This window comes from Mesoplodon mirus (genome assembly GCF_964341445.2).
Source record: "Mesoplodon mirus genome assembly, chromosome: 10".
In the NCBI taxonomy this organism is placed as follows: Eukaryota; Metazoa; Chordata; class Mammalia; order Artiodactyla; family Ziphiidae; genus Mesoplodon; species Mesoplodon mirus.
Genome location: NC_138986.1, coordinates 14,837,779 through 14,854,246, shown reverse-complemented (window position 1 = coordinate 14,854,246; position 16,468 = coordinate 14,837,779). Strand labels below are relative to the sequence as shown.

The following is a 16,468-nucleotide window of genomic DNA, read 5'->3' as shown; positions in this document are numbered from 1 at the left end:
GAGCCAGTAGTTTGAATGGCTGCGGATGAGGGCACTCAGGTCAGATGCGGGGAAGAGCCAACCCCTGAAGGAACTCCGTGCTGTGATGAGGCGTTTGGTCACATTCCGTAGAATTTTAAGGACAGTATAGTGATCAGAATTACCCACTGAAAAACTGCTCTGCCTACGAACCGACAGACAGACTGCTGGTGGGGTGAGAAGACAGGCAGGGAGACCAAGCAGTGAGTGTGGCAAAAGGCCAGGATATGGATTTGGGAGGTGTTTAAGGCCACAGCCAGAGCGCTGGTGCAGAGAAGCACCTCAAGGCAGATGAGAGATCCCAGGAACTCTGCAGTACGGCGCTCAAGCCACATGTGACTCCCGGGCACCTGAAACAGGCCTGGTCCAAACTGAGAGCTGCTGTACGTGCAAAATATACGCCAGGTCTCAGAGACTTAGTATGAAAAGGAGAGTGTGAATCTCACTAATTGCTGACTGATTACATGCTGAAATGATAATAGTTTAGATATGTCGGGTTGAATAAAATATACCAGCAAAATTAATTTCAGGCAATATACGATGTTATTATTAGTGTTGGTCAAAATTAAATTCATCTTTTTTTACATTAAAAATGTGGCTATAAGGCTTCCCTGGTGGCGCAGTGGTTGAGAGTCCACCTGCCGATGCAGGGGACACGGGTTCGTGCCCCGGTCCGGGAAGATCCCACATGCCGCGGAGCGGCTGGGCCCGTGAGCCGTGGCCGCTGAGCCTGCGCGTCCGGAGCCTGTGCTCCGCAACGGGAGAGGCCACAACAGTGAGAGGCCCGCGTACCGCAAAAAAAAAAAAAAAAAAAAAGAAAAAGAAAAATGTGGCTATAAGAAAATATATTATTACATTCGCGGCTTGCATTTGTGCCTTGCATTGTATTTCTACTGGATGATGCTGATCTGGAGGACCTCAGAAATCCAAATTCCTTACTCAAGTCAAAAGGGGTGTTTTTCTACCAGCACTAAATGTTGAACTCTTGATTATGTCCAAGGAAAGTAAGGCATCCACAGGAACAAAGACAGAGCTTCCAGTTATCATCAACTGTAAGAACTAAGACCACAGAAACGTCATCAAAGTCTGGATTCTTAAGGATGTTCCATGTATTTCTGTTCTGCCACTTATTAGTCCTTTGACTGTGGGTAATTCACGTAATCCCTCTGACCCTTGGGAATAAAAGATCTTCCTCAAATGTTGTGAGGATGAGATTATTTTAAATGGTTTCTCTTATCATTACCACTTCCACTCAGCTACTCTGGAGTATCTGGTATTAAAACAACCTTAAAAAAAAAAAACCTTTAAATAAAAGGAATAAATGTATGTGGATCAGGGTCCCAGTCTGAAGTCTCTAGAGAGAGGTAAGGTGATCTAAAACTTTAGCTTCAGAGGGAGAAGATGGAAAAGAAAGAAAACACAGCGGGGTAGGTAGCATGCACCTGATAAGGGGCACTGAAGATGAATGGGAAATAAGATGCTTACATATTCTTAGTAAATGAAAACCCACATTTACAAATAAAGGCAAGTACACACCAAGTTACCCGAATGGGCCTCTGTTAATGACCTCAGCCTGAGCTTCCTTCAGTCTCTTGCTCTCAGGAAGGCCGGAAGCTGGGGGAAGTCCACTCGGTTCCGTAAATCCCTGCGTTCTGCAGGGCACCATTATTTCCACCAGTGGTTCCTGACCTTAGCTTTGTCCAATGCTCTCTTTTTATAACGTGTTAAGTGCACCCTTTACTGTCATGAATTATGAGCAGTGCGAAAAACTTGCATATATGATACAAAGGTGACATAATGCTTAAAGTTAATTTAGAACAAAATGAATAAAAAATCCCTAATCTTTTCCCTAGGGGGGAAAATTCTTTATTTCATAAGAGGATTTACCAGCAGATGCCTAAAAGTGACAAACTCTCCTATTCAAATAAGAACGAAAGGATACATTTAAATCACAAATAAATTTTGAAACATCTTCTGTTAAGAGAGAAGGTACACCTGCATCTTTAAGGACCACATTACCTGGCCAGAGCCCATCTTCCGATGGAGTTGCTTTCTTGTCTTACCTGAAGAAGAATATTGTTCCAGGATCACCTTCTTTTGCAGAATTTTCCATACCTATCACCAAAATATTTGCTGCATCTGTGATAAATGAGCAAAGAGCTATGTCACAAGGTGACCCAAGGTTTAAGTCACTGACAAACTTCTAACAAAGTATCTGTGATCGTCGCTTCATATACCATGAAGCGCTCTACAACACACTGTCCATGTTCTACTCAGGTTTCTGAAAGTGTTTAATGTATGAAAATGAAAAGACCATAAGAATTTACTTGAACAAAACATTCAACAATCTGTGACACTATTATTAGTTCTACTTTAAAACTCACTCATGCCCATTTTGATTCAGTAATCGCTAGTCCAGTTGATAATCATTGAAGTCTTAGTATCAGTACAACTAAGGTTCCAGAATTTGGGGGTGTGGGGGAGGGATGGATTGGGAGTTTGGGGTTAGCAGATGCAAACTATTTTATACAGAACAGATAAACAACGAGGTCCTACTGTAGAGCATAGGGAACTATATCCAATATCCTGTGATAAACCACAATGGAAAAGAATATAAAAAAGAATGTATACATATAAAGGAATGTATATGTATAACTGAATCACTTTGTTGGACAGCAGAAATTAACACACGTAAATCAACTATAGTTCAATTAAAAAAAAGAAAAAAGAATTAAACTTCTGTCTGTAAAAGTAATTTAAAATAAAATTTGAGGAGCCATTCATATATTCTCTTCCTTTAAATATCATTTTATTAATAATATAATTTTAATATTCTCAAACTACTCTTTCCACTGAATTTTAAATTATATTGTATAAAGTGTGGAAAATAGAGAACATACACAAACAAAGATGCAGTCCATTTCAAAACATATCTGATTTCAAAGTTAATCATGAGAACTACCATGATAGTCACCTGTAACTATTTAAATATTTTAACATTTTAAATATTAAATACATACATATACAGATATTCACCAGTAAGTAGTTACTTTGTATATTAGTTTAGTAGTATTTATTATAAGTATATAAATATTCTATAATGTAAACTATAAATAACATGTTAGTCTATCAATTAATAAATATACTAATATTAATATGTAAAATGTTACATAATTTCTTTTTTGAAACTAAATACATTTTAATAGAAAACAAAATACAAAATAACCCTTTTCAGGAAACAGAAATATTTAATCCTTTTCCCACAAATTAGAAGTTGCTTTATCCTCAGAGCATAGTTTTCGATGCGTGTGTTTCTATTTAAGATTTGTTTCACAGACTGTTCATTAAACTGCTACTGCAAAGCAGGAGGTGGGAGGGACGATCTCAGGAGAAAAAGACACTGGAAAAGCTGCACCTCGGAATCATTTGGAAATTCAACGTTTTCTAATTCTATCTTTTGATGTTTCACTTCCAATTATTTTCATTTCTTTACCACAATCTGTCCTTTTAGGGGAGAGAATTGTTGAATAGAAGTGCAGCCACGAAAAGAATCTTTCTTTCCCACCAACATGATTTCTTAACATAAAATTAGGATCCTCAAAGCTTCAGAGCTCCTGATAGAGGTTGGGGAATGGGGGATTCAGATAGAGACCAACTCCTAAACTCCTTTTCTTTGGTGAAATCACACTTCCTTGAGTTCTACATCTATAGAGGGCAAGGCTCACCCATATAGCCAAGAACACCACAAATGAAGTGGGAAAGATCCAGCCAGTGAGAATAGTACGAGAAATCCCCAAGTGTGTGATGCACAGGGCAACCCTGCCGACAGCCTCTGGAATCAGCCAAGAATACTGCAGGGCAATTTTTCTTCTTAGAGGCCCTGGACATAGCTCTGTTTTTCTAAGTCAATTATGTTTGTTTTTTGCCACCAAATAGTACAAACAGTCGGTTCAGATCATCAAGGCTGAGAAAGCACAATGACATTTCGATTGTTTCTTACAGGGTCGGTGACTCTTTTAAGAATTTTCTCTGTAGCAGAGAGGTTTTCAACCTACTATTTTTTGCTACTTTGAGGTAAATTCATGAATCTTCCATCAAAGTGTTCCAAGTCATTTTTTTAACATAAAGCAGGTGATTACTCAAGAAGCCTTCCTCACACTATCCTAAAATCCTCTCAGTTTAATTCTCTTTTAAAATATTCATTGAGTTTATCTTTTAACTAATTTTGTTAGTTTTAAAGTGTTGGACTGTACTGGTAAATTTTTCTTTAAAGGCTCTTCCCAACATTTCTATCAATTTTACGGTTCTTCTGTAATACTAAAATAACTTTTTAACATGACAGAAATGAAGTGTCATGGCCTTTGATCACCCCAAGTAAGAGTGATCCTATAAATACAGCTGAATAAACCATATTGATTTTAATCTTCGTACTAAGTTCTCTGTGAATATGTTTTAAGTTTCCTATCTTTGTACGTCATTTGTATAAAGAGATTCAACACCACTTTTATGATATAATCCTTCAAATAGAAAACGAGGGGCTTCCCTGGTAGCTCAGTGGTTAAGAACCCACCTGCCAATGCAGGGGACATGGGTTTGACCCCTGGTCCGGGAAGATCCCATATGCCGTGAGCAACTAAGCCCGTGCATCACAGCTACTGAGCCTGTGCTCTAGAGCCCGTGAGCCACAACTACTGAGCCCATGTGCCACAACTACTGAAGCCCACATGTCTAGAGCCCGTGCTCCGCAACAAGAGAAACCACCACAATGAGAAGCCCGTGCACCGCAAAGAAGAGTAGCCCCCGCTCGCCGCAACTAGAAAAAGCCCGCACGCAGCAACGAAGACCCAACACAGCCAAAAATAAAAACAAATAAATAAATTTATAAAAAAAGAAAATGAAACCTAAACAAATGCATATTTAAGACAGTTATCATAGGAAAATGATTTTCTAATACGTTTTAACATACTTGGCCCCAGGTTCAAGAAGATGTACCTCTAGGCAAGCTTGTTACTTCAACATATCCATGGGAGGCCAGATCTTGAGAGAGATTTCCAAGATGGTATTCATCTGCGGTTGCAAATGCAGTACAGCGCATCAGGTCCTGTGCCAGAGAGAGGAGCATGAGATGGGTTACCAAGAGGTGCCTGTGATGGTTGTCTCTTTACAGGGAGGATGGCGTGCTGCAAAGCTGGCACTCGAGAGTTTTCTCCAAACATTTCAACAGCTCAGACAAAGGATGTGAGAAAGATGCAGAGAAAGAAGTCACAAGGAGGCGGATTTCAGCTCAGTCTATGCAAGAACTTTCTCTTAATAGTCAAAGAGATGGAATGGGCTATCAGAACAGGGAGCCACACCTGCTGGTTGTGCTTCAAGCACAGACTGATCAAAAACTAGAGAGGATTCAGACACCATACAAGGCGCCTGGATGAGATGCTAGTTAACGTCTGTCCAACCTTGAGTTTCCATGGTTCCTTTTCACAGCAGCATTATTATTTGAGGTCATTTGATAATTTGCCACTAGCCTTGTACAGGCAGAGATTACTTTGAATCTACTAAGGAATTACAGAAATTTTACTCTAGTTAATTGTACTCTGGTTAAAAGTTCTGTGAACCTGAGATGCTTTGGATTTCTGCACTAGGGGTCTTACCTGTGTGTACATGCACACATTTATATTGTGTGTAGCTATACAGTACATATATGGTAAGCATATGGTACAGCACACAGTGTTTTTGTCAAACTGTAGGTCACAAGCCGTTAGTGAGTCCTGATATCAATTTAGTCAGCCCAAACCAGCTTAAAAAAAAATAAAACTAAACAGAATAAAACAGAAAATATTAGAGTACATAATTCATAGTAAGGGTAAATTTTATTTTATGACATTTTCTGTCACATATATGTCTATATAGGTATATTGGGTCACTACATAGACACCGTAATGGAAAATAAATTTCTCGCTATGGAATATGGTCAATAAAGCTCAAAAGCTATCAGCAGAGGTGTTAAGAGTTCAGGCACAGAATTAGATTCATTAAAAAAAAAATCAGAATAACAATAATGCCTACTTGATAGGGTTGTTGTGAAGTTTAAAGAAGCTGATGAATGTCAACTGCTCAGAACCATGACTAGCACAAATGTTCAACATTTTTTAGATAATAATTATTACTACAGCACATACAGATATGTTTAAACCATCAAAATTTATGGGAGGCTAAAAAGCTTATCAAGTAATTTACATCTGAATTTTCATTTGTTCATAATTTTATATTTTAGTATCTATTAATCAGAACATTAGTGATTCTACTATCTTTGATACATATGGTGCTTTGGCCCATATGTATCAAAAGAGGTATATGAGTCACTAAATCAAAACTTATTCCTAGGATTTACTCATCTTGGCTCCTAAATTCTTTCCCTTTCTGCTACATTCCTAGTATGAAATTCAAGAAAAGTAGTACATAAATTTCTTCCTTCCTCCCACTTTTGTTACCTAACTCCTGGCTCTTTCTCAAGAGATGACCTAACTCTGCTTTGCTTTTTCTTCCATCTGTTACACAGTTCTAATGTGTGGTTTAAAAAGTAGCAGAGGAATAAACGGAGGACCTGAAAAACCTAAAATCCGTAAAATATCCACTCATAAGCAAAACATTCAATTGTCTAATTGATTTTAATTCAATTAGAGAAAAGATTAAAAGTCAGACGAGCAAGCTGAAATTGTCACTGAATGTGAGCTAAACGGATGCAGGACCCTCCTGTGGCAGATATCTGATTCCCATATTCACTATGAAGGTAAGAACACGTTAATTTACAAAAACATATGGATCCATACAGTCAAAGTAAAGCTGGTTACTGGTGTACAGGAATCAGTTATGTGCTTAAGGTTTAGAAGTGCCAGCTCTAGTTGTTCTTTTAAGGCTCCGTGGAGTTCAAAAGAGCTGGCAGGATATGAGATTAAGCTGGCTGAAAGAAAGGAATCCTGGAAAGAAGCATCAGGTAAGGCCATGGCACGCAGGCTCTACCGTACAAAAGCTGGCAAACTTACTGAAGTTTGCTAAGCAAAATCCCAGTGCATTAGGTTGGATGTCAGAGTGACTGGGGCTGCTAGAGCCGACATGCTTAGTTTCGGCTGGAGTGGGAAGAGAAGGCGGCACGAAGGAGAAGACAGGAGATAAGGAGAAGGTCAACAGCTTGTCCAGTGGAGGGTTTGCCCAGAACCGTACTAGGAACGGCATTGCAGACTGTCTCTAGAATCAGAGCCGTAAACTGGCAGCCCAGAGAACTATCCAACTCAAGAGATGACCCACATAGTGTTTTCAAGATTTGAACAAACTATCAACAATAAATGTCCGTTTGACACAAAATCCAGATTTCCACCATCTTTCGCTCCAGTGGAAGATCTAGCAGTAATTGACCAGGGTCGGGGGTGGGGTGGGGCCTGATTCTCCAGCCGATGCAGCCCCTCCCACTCCCTGTCTCGTGCCTGCTTCACCATCATCTTTCTTACTGACCAGGCCCATCTGTGCTAAAAAAAACTTACACTATTTTACCTTCTCAAAAATGGAACAAGTCAAAGCATTCAGCCACCAATTCCATGAGAAAATATATGCTGAGCTCCAAAGAGTCAGGTTATAAATTTTTAAACACAATTTGTTTTTAACTTAGTCATTCCAAGGATCTTTGCAGATTTTCTGAAGATTGTCACCTTTCCTTCTCTCACCATCTCCTATTTAGTTTGGCTCAGAGTTCTAGCCAATGTCTCACAGCTTATTTGGCTTAGCCTACATTACCTAACTTATATGGCTCGCCACACTACTTTCTTTCTTTTTTTTTTTTTGCGGTACGCGGGCCTCTCACTGTTGTGGCCTCTCCCATTGCGGAGCACAGGCTCCGGACGTGCAGGCTCAGCGGCCATGGCTCACGGGCCCAGCCGCTCCGCGACATGTGGGATCTTCCCGGACGGGGACACGAACCCGTGTCCCCTGCATCAGCAGGCGGACTCTCAACGACTGCGCCACCAGGGAAGCCCACCACACTACTTTCTGTATTCTCTTTACACATCTGGGATGTGAGTCTCTGTTTAAGTTATGAATCTTCTGTGAATAAATGATTCACAAGGTTTTCCAATTTGACTTGTTAGAAATATGTTTTTGGGGTTTCATTTCCTTTGTCTTTCAATTTCAAGATTGTATTTAAATCCATTTGGTAAAGGGAAAGAGTGTGTGTCATCTTTGCATTTTTCCCCGTTATTTAAAGATGTTTCTCTGCAAGAAGCTTTCATTTTCAGACATGTCTTTTTCTGGATTTTTATAATGAACCATTATTTTCTGAGCATTAAATATAAATATATAGCAAATTTCAGGTTCTAGCATGGGGATCAACAACTTGTTCTTAAATAAATGTGCCAAACCAACCTAAAATAGTTATTGGATTTAAGACTTAAATTTAGGCCTTTCTATTTTAAAATGTTAAAAGAAAACCACCCAAACCCAAACAAAACAAAACCAAAGCCAAGAAAACCACCATGTTTCAGTATGTTTCATTTTTCTGGCCACAGAAAACATATTCCAGCAGATGGGGCTAGAAATTTATATATGATTCTTGTTTTAGAGCATCACATACTCTGACAGAATACTTTTCCTAAAAAAGAAAGTTTATTTTATTCATGTTCTTTTACTAAAAAAAAGAAATTAGTGCATTACGGTAATGTTGCTTCTATATTACTAAGGGGAAAAATGCATGTTTTTCCTGTTATGTACAGATTATAGGCAAAAGTTATAAAACACAGATGCATTTTACATTACTAGTATAAAGCTTTAGCTTTTAAGCTTTCTGACTACAACCCATGGTGAGAAACCCTTTCACATACACAGTACCTACATACACATAGACACCCACACCAATAACTGACACAAAAGCTTCACAGAACTATTTACCTTTATCATGAGCAATGCATTGATACTTTCTATTCTATTTCATCAAACAAACCAATAAAAACCCCAAACCTATTAACAACCCACTGGTTACTTTTACTACACACGGTGGTGTTAGCCTGAAAACTACTACTGGGCGTCCCAGCACCCTGCCTCCTCTGCCAGCCTCCACGCTGCTCAGAGGGTGGTCCTCATCCTCGGGCATCATCCTCCTCAAAGACAGGACAGACCAACAAGAAGCACTGGCCCTGCCATGATAAGTGATGAGCCAACGGTATGTGGGTTGAATACCTCAGTAGGTTATGATCTCTACAAAAGGAATCAGGTGAAGACTTGATTCTAATATAGAGGGTGAGTAGCCTCACCCAGTCAATTCCAAGCGCATGCCATGTGGCAGAGGTAAGAGGGTGAGCTCAGGTGCACACGTGGGGAATGAGACAAAGGGTCCCTCTTTCTGGTACAAAGTAGAGTCCCTTCCTGACTCAGTCCAGAGGGGAGGAAAGGCCTTTACCACCAAAGGGGACTCGCCAGCCCCATGATGCCCACATGGAAATGGAGGGGCCCTCTATTCGGGACAGATAAAAGCCAGTCTTCAGCCCTGGGCATATATTACCTCATTATACCTCAAGACTGTGTTCTCCTGTAAGACCATTAGAAAATAATGTTCCAAAAATCATATTCCCTCAGGTCACTTTCAAAATGCTTTCGGAAATAGAAAAGATTGTCTATTATTTTCCTGTGCTTCCAGAGAAACGACATACTGTTTCTGTTTTCGCGAAATTCCAACTGAAGTCGCAGCTATTACGTTACATAACATGTCCTATGTCAGGACCCAGGAAATAAATGACTCCTTAAATTTGGTGATAGAAAAAGTTATTTCTTATAAGACATTCCTATGTTTTTCTTTTTTTCTTGTTAGACAACAAGAAATGTACAACCCCAGGAGTATTCCTGCCTTTCTTTAATCCTTGGGCTTCGCGGAACTAAATATTCAACTAGTTTACTCGTGTCAGATATCTGATAATATTTACTTCTCTGTTCATATCAACTGCTTGCTCTACTTTAAATGTAATGCTTTTATTATCTCATTTGAAACTTATTAAATTTTGAAAATCTACTTCAAATCCTTTCCTGGAAGCAGAAAAAAAAAAGTCCTAAAGAAAAATAAAAAACGGAATCCAGGAAAACTGCTTTCAAGTCTACGGATAGCCCAAAGAAATAATGCCTCTTTGAAAGTTTACAACCAACTACTACAAAAAAAAGTGACATTTCTGACCTTACCAGCCTTTCATAAGAAACTTGATTCTGCTCTGGGCTGCTAGATGTAACAAAAGAAAAAAGGGACTTGATCCTCCTCTTTTTTGGATCTGTTATGAATTCAGGTTTTTACACTTAATTTCACCTCAGTCACTTAAATACTAAATTTCCCAGATGATCACAAAACTAAACAACATAATTAAACACTCAAGAGCTAGAAAGAAAGGGGTGAGAGCAGAATGCATCCAAAACTCCCATCCTTCATAGCGTGGGTTCAAGGAAACCAAACAAGAATGTAAACAAAGCTAGAATCCAAAATAAAAGTCATTAACCAACTCCTAACTTCACAACCTGAGGATAAGACGTGAAGGCCTGTACACCTTTTTAAAAGAAGTCAACCACACAGTAAAAAAAACAAAAACAAAAACAGAACAAGTTAAACGCTCTCAAGGTCTACTTCTCAGAATAGAGATTTTAAGATAGACAGTATAACCTGTTTTCTGATAGATTCAGAATGCTTCATCAAGTTTTAAATATTCGACATTCCTACTTTTAATGTTCATGGCTACAGACATCAAAGATCCCTTTGCTTCTCTTCTATCCTTTCCTGTTTAATAAACATTTATTAAGTATAAGGCACAGTTTCAAGTACCATGCGAGATACACAGGTTACCAAAGGGCTTGATCCTGACCTTAAATATTTATCATTTAGTGGGCAAATGCAAACTGTAGTTGAGAAATTCCCATAAACCTCTTAACAGTGAATGAAAACAACCACTTCAACCTTCAAATGATAAAAAAAAGCAAAAACCTTCACTCTGCTTTTTGGATTCCACCTTGCCATGTCCTTTCACCACGCCCTCCCATGCAGTCACCATTGGCTAATGAACGTTTACCTATCTGCATACTTAATGTAACAAAAATTTTTTAAATTTAATACAGAATTTCTACAGTTTGATTTTTTTTCTTTCTTTCTTTCTTTTTTGTGGTATGCGGGCCTCTCACTGTTGGGGCCTCTCCCGTTGCGGAGCGCAGGCTCAGCGGCCACGGCTCATGGGCCCAGCCGCTCCGCGGCACGTGGGATCCTCCCGGAGCGGGGCATGAACCCGTGTCCCCTGCATCGGCAGGTGGACTCTCAACCACTGCGCCACCAGGGAAGCCCTGATTTTTTTTTTTTTAATGGGGGCTTTTTATAGCACTGTTCCTAGAATGGACTTACTACTAGCCTTTTTCAAAATTTTCTTAGGCCACTAACTAATCCTTTCCTAAACTATATTTTTATATTTAATTGCCTCTATTTTGCCTTTATATGTACCACTAATTCCTAAAATTCAGATGCTGATTCCCTTTGGAGATGACAGGTTTTACTATTAGGCTTCAAAGGCCCTGAAAGAAGTGCTGAGCTGATGGCTGGCTCTCCTATGTTGGTAGTAAGGCTGAGGTGGGATCCACAGGGGTTCAGAGTGATTATTAGGGAACAGAGGCGCCACCACCACAAGCGTTTTTACCTTGTTCACAGGCAGAACTGGAAGGTTGGTCCTGGATGGCTGCCTGGTCCTTGATGCTTTCAGTGGTCTCTTGATTTGCGGAAAGTCTTGTTTAGAAACAAGTGTTTCCGTTGACACAGATGAGGAATGTCTCTTTAGTATTTTTATAAACCACTTAAAACCTAACAGATTTGGTCTGTGAGTCACTTTCCTATGAGTACCAAGGGAGATCCTGGTTGGAAGGTGCTCTTTTTCATCTTGGTAACCTGCGGTGTTTAATGGAGAGAGTATGTTTGTATTTGATATTTTCCGGTTCATTTCCAGGACCTGGGACTTATTCAAACCAACAGCTGCTGTATCAGGAAAGAACAAATTCATGTTCTGATTTCTTGTCAGGGTGTTGCATGTTGTGGTCTCAAATTCCTTAAGTGGTTTTAATGTTCGATGAACAAGTCTTTGGCACTGACACGCTTTTGATAAAATGTAGTGAGATCTGGCCAAGGATCTGAGAAGTCTGGCTGACATTACCACATCGCAAGCTAAAAGAAAAAGAATTCAAAGTTCAAGTTTTTTAATAAAAAATGTTTAAAAAATATATAGTGTTTTCCCAGGTAACAGGTATATTTCTGTAAAACAATTTGCAAAATAGATACATCTTAACTTAAGCCTAGTAAAAGAATGAGGTTAAAAAAATACATACAAGTGTTTTCACCATCTCTCCTTTAGTCAACCTTTAGCCTTCTTTCTGGAAGGTTATAAGACTATAAAGCTATTGAGGGACTTCCCTGGTGGTCCAGTGGTTAATACCCTGCACTCCCAATGCAGGGGGTAAGGGTTCGATCCCTGGTCTGGGAACTAAGATCCCACATGCCGCACGGCGTGGCCAAACCAAAAAAAAAAGTAGTTTATTTGTCCTTTAAACACATATCATTTTTTTAACACCTTAAAGCAACAGACAATTATTGGTGCCTACCAGAGGTGATTTTTTTTTTTTTCCTTTGGTACATGGGCCTATCACTGCTATGGCCTCTCCCGTTGCGGAGCACAGGCTCCGGACACGCAGGCTCAGTGGCCATGGCTCACGGGCCCAGCCGCTCCGTGGCATGTGGGATCTTCCCTGACCGGGGCACGAACCCGTGTCCCCTGCGTCAGCAGGCGGACTCTCAACCACTGCGCCACCAGGGAAGCCCCAGAGGTGATGTTTGAATCGGGTTTCAAAAGGGCAGAGGGATCAGCAAGTTAAACACCGCAGGTAAACAGTATCGTTCACCTGACAAACAGGACGCAGCTTCAGGGGAGCCAGGCGTGAGCTGCAGCAGCAGCTGAGGGCTGAACGGGAGCCTGTGGCTGCATCCTAAGCACTGGTCCTAAAGAGTTTCTATAGGAGAGGGAAGTCGGAGCTTTTCACGTGAGACTCACATGGTCACAAGTACATTTAAGAAACATATCCTTGGTTAAAACTTAGAGGAGAAACTGAGAGAGACTAAGACATTGCTTTCTGAGTACTTTGTACCCAGCAAGCACTCTGCTTCACCTCACGACAATCCTGTGAGGTACTTCACAGGGGAAACTGAGGCTTAGGGAGGCTGACTGCTTACAATCAGTGATGCAGAGACAAGGAAATCCCAGGCTTTTCCAGTTCTGAAGACAACGTCGTAACCACTGCATATATATTATCTCCCTTTAAAAGGATGAGGGCAAGGATGAGTCACTGCGATGTTTAGGAGGTAGAACCTGCTGCTTTCAAAGTATCTTCAAAAGTTGGAATTCTCTGTTTAGCTCCAGTCTAACTAGCTATTTTAGTTCACCTTTAGTTAGTACTATTACCTGCCAGTTGAACCAGTGGGTTTTGCAGAACCTAATTATACAATATTTTAGGACCTCAAATCCCTTGCACCCCTCTCTTCCACATACCCACGTGACAAAACCTCAATGTGAATTAAATATAATTCACCCAATTTGTGCCTGGATTCCTGCACCTCAACATGGCTGGAGACGGACAACCAACCAACAACTATCTGGTCTCATTTTAAAATCATGACCACTCACTTCAGGTGGGCCTTTCATGCTGCTCAACGATCGTAAATACTGTACTTCCATACTATATTTTACTTTTTGCTCTCTCCTCACACCTTCAATGCCTCCTTTCTCATTCTCAATAACGATCTTGCTTCCTCTTTGGTTGACAGAACAGAAATAATCAGGAGAGAACTTCCACCAGCTCTTGCCATCATCCACCTGCCCACCTATTGCTTTTGTGCCCATATATTTTGTCTTCCCTTCTGCTGCTACAGATGAGGTGCCCGTGCTCCCATCTACAGCCAGGTCCTCTGTCTGCACGCCGAGTCTTTTCCCTCCCTGTTTACAGAAGACATAGTTAAGCCCTTCTCCCCTCTCTCTCCCGTGCTATTTATTTTTCCCTTTTTACTGACCCATTCCTGTTAGCATACAACTAGGCTCTGATTTCTCCCACCTTATAAAAACAACTCTTCCCCGACCCCCATCTTCCCTTCCATATACTACACTTGTTCTCTGAGCTCCTTTCCTTTTAGAGGAGTTTTATTGCCTCTCTCCATCTCCTCTTCTCTGATTTTTTTTTTGAACCCACTCCAATTGGGCTTTCATCTCTGTCACTTCACCAAAACCCATTTGTCAAGGCCAGCAATGACCACCACATGTATAAGTCCTGTGGTCACTTCTCAGTATTCATTTTACCTGACTGACCAGCAACATGGGATACAGCTGATCACCCCACCCTACTCCCTCACTCGCTTCTGGGATACCACGCTGGCCATTTTCATCCTACCTCATAGGTAGGATGTCTCTTTTGCTGGTTTCCCATCCCAAGAATGTAATGTACCAAGGCTCAGTATTTGGGCCACCTTTCTCCTCTATTCTCAGCTCTTGGTGATCTCACCCAATCTCATAGTTTTATATAGTACCTACAATTGATGAATAGCAAATATTTATCCCTAAACTACTCTGACGAGCATGAAAAATGTAACATGCTCAAAACTGAGCTTCTGAAATCTTCCTGCAAATCCTGTTCTTCCCAGTCTCCCCCACTCATGAAATAGCAATTACATCCTTCCCTTTGCTAAGGCCCCAAACCTGCAGTCCACCTTATTCTTCTCTTCCTTCCTCCATACCCAATCTGTCAGCAAATCCCACGGGCTTTGTTCGGATTGGTCCTCACCACCAACACTGCCACCACCCTGGTCCAAGCTGCTGTCCTTCCCAGCGATTATTGTCACGGCCTCCGAATTGGTTTCCCAGCTTCTGTTCTTCAGATTCTTCTGAACACAGCAACCAAACTCAAATCGGATTACATCTTCTCTCTTCATAAAATTTGATGATGGCCTCACATTTCACTTGAAAATAAAAGCCAAACACCTTAAGATAGACTGCATGGCCCTCCGTTCTCTGCCCTTTATCACCACTCTGACATCTCCTCCAGCTTTTTCCCCTCGCTCATTTTGCTCCAGTCACTCTGGTCTCTGGATCTCTGCACTTACTATCCCTTATACTCTTCTCCCGGGTGTCTGTAAGCCTCATTCCCTCACCTCCTTCAGACCTTTGCTCAAATGTCTCCTACACAGTGAAGTCTTCCCCGACCACTTCGTTTAAAACGCACCCCAGCACCCACACTCTAGCTTCCTCCACTTTCTGTTTCTCCATTGCGTTTAACATCACTTGCAAACACGTTGTGTTCTTAATTTATTAACTCACACAACAAATTATGAACTGAGTTCCTACCATGTGACAAAAATTGTCCTACTTGCTAATACAGCTGAAAATAAAATAGACGAAAATCCCTATCTTTTGAAGGTTACATCACAGTGGGGGTGACAGATAATACACGTGGTAAACCACGGAAATATACATTAAATAGTCACAACGCTACAGGGAAAAAAACAAGAGGAAAGGAAATCTTTGTCTCTCTCCTGTAGCACCTAAGCTCCTTGAGGATAAAGATTTGCCTTTTGTTCATGCTGTGTCTCCTGTAACCAGAGTGCCCAGCAAACAGCAGGTATTCAACTCGTATTTTTTGAATGAAATACAAGGCAGCTACTCAGTTCTTGGACACATTTTCTACTTTTTAAGAACGTACGAACTAAGAAATCTGTATCAACTAGGCTATAAGTCAATGGATAAGTGGCGCTAATCTCTGGAGCACGCCTTCCAATTCCTTAAGCTGCTCAAAATTATTTTATCTTTGCAGTTACCGCTATGCACTGGCTCAAAGGCTTCAGTACGTGGGTATGGACGCAGTGCTTTTCACTCCCAGCTAAATCGACCAAAGATCACTGTAATAGGGGGCCTCCGCTGTACCGGTGAAACACGTGACGTGAGACGTTCAGGGCGGCAGGGAGCAAAGGGCGGACCGCTGTGCAAGACCATACAAGCTCCCAGAACAAGGTAGTGCACTAACCTCTTCGCGGGAAGAAAAGACAGACGCGCTAAAGGTGCACGCTTCTGCGCCTCCGCTGCAGGCAAGAGACAGAGTGCCCGGTGCAGCCCCCCGCTCCCGCAGCCAGTCCCAACACCGACCCAGCGCCCCTCCCAGTGCCCGACACTGCGCAGGCGCACAGGACTCCTAGCCCAGCGGAGCGTACGCCGCCCGGTCCACGTGACCGTCGGAGCACGTGACCCGTGCTTCCGCGACCTTATCCGCTCCCTGGTCCCTGCGACGTCCCGGTCCCTGGTTGCTTCCGCTTTCCGCCTGCTTCCTTATTCCGCTTCTCTCGTCGCCCTCTGCTGTCCCCGCCTTCGTCACC

General features: G+C 41.3%; 1 protein-coding gene across 3 annotated transcripts in view; it reads right to left on the bottom strand.

Moving 5' to 3' along the window:
* Nucleotides 1–16,254, bottom strand: part of RMND1 (required for meiotic nuclear division 1 homolog) — a 38,105-nt gene extending 21,851 nt beyond the window's left edge. Inside the window, exons 1-5 of one of the 3 annotated variants that reach the window (XM_082633836.1) lie at nt 16,123–16,254; nt 14,887–15,061; nt 11,712–12,229; nt 5,011–5,119; nt 2,082–2,157 (exon numbers count right to left, since the gene is read on the bottom strand). In XM_082633836.1, the coding sequence (XP_082489962.1) occupies nt 2,082–2,157; nt 5,011–5,119; nt 11,712–12,229; nt 14,887–15,034 (851 nt within the window). In that variant the 5' untranslated portion in view covers nt 15,035–15,061; nt 16,123–16,254. Of the gene's footprint in view, nt 1–2,081; nt 2,158–5,010; nt 5,120–11,711; nt 12,230–14,886; nt 15,062–15,916; nt 15,984–16,122 lie in introns of those variants that run through there. The other 2 variants (XM_082633837.1, XM_082633838.1) reach the window with 2 other exon arrangements.
* Between the last annotated feature and the right edge of the window lie 214 nt (nt 16,255–16,468).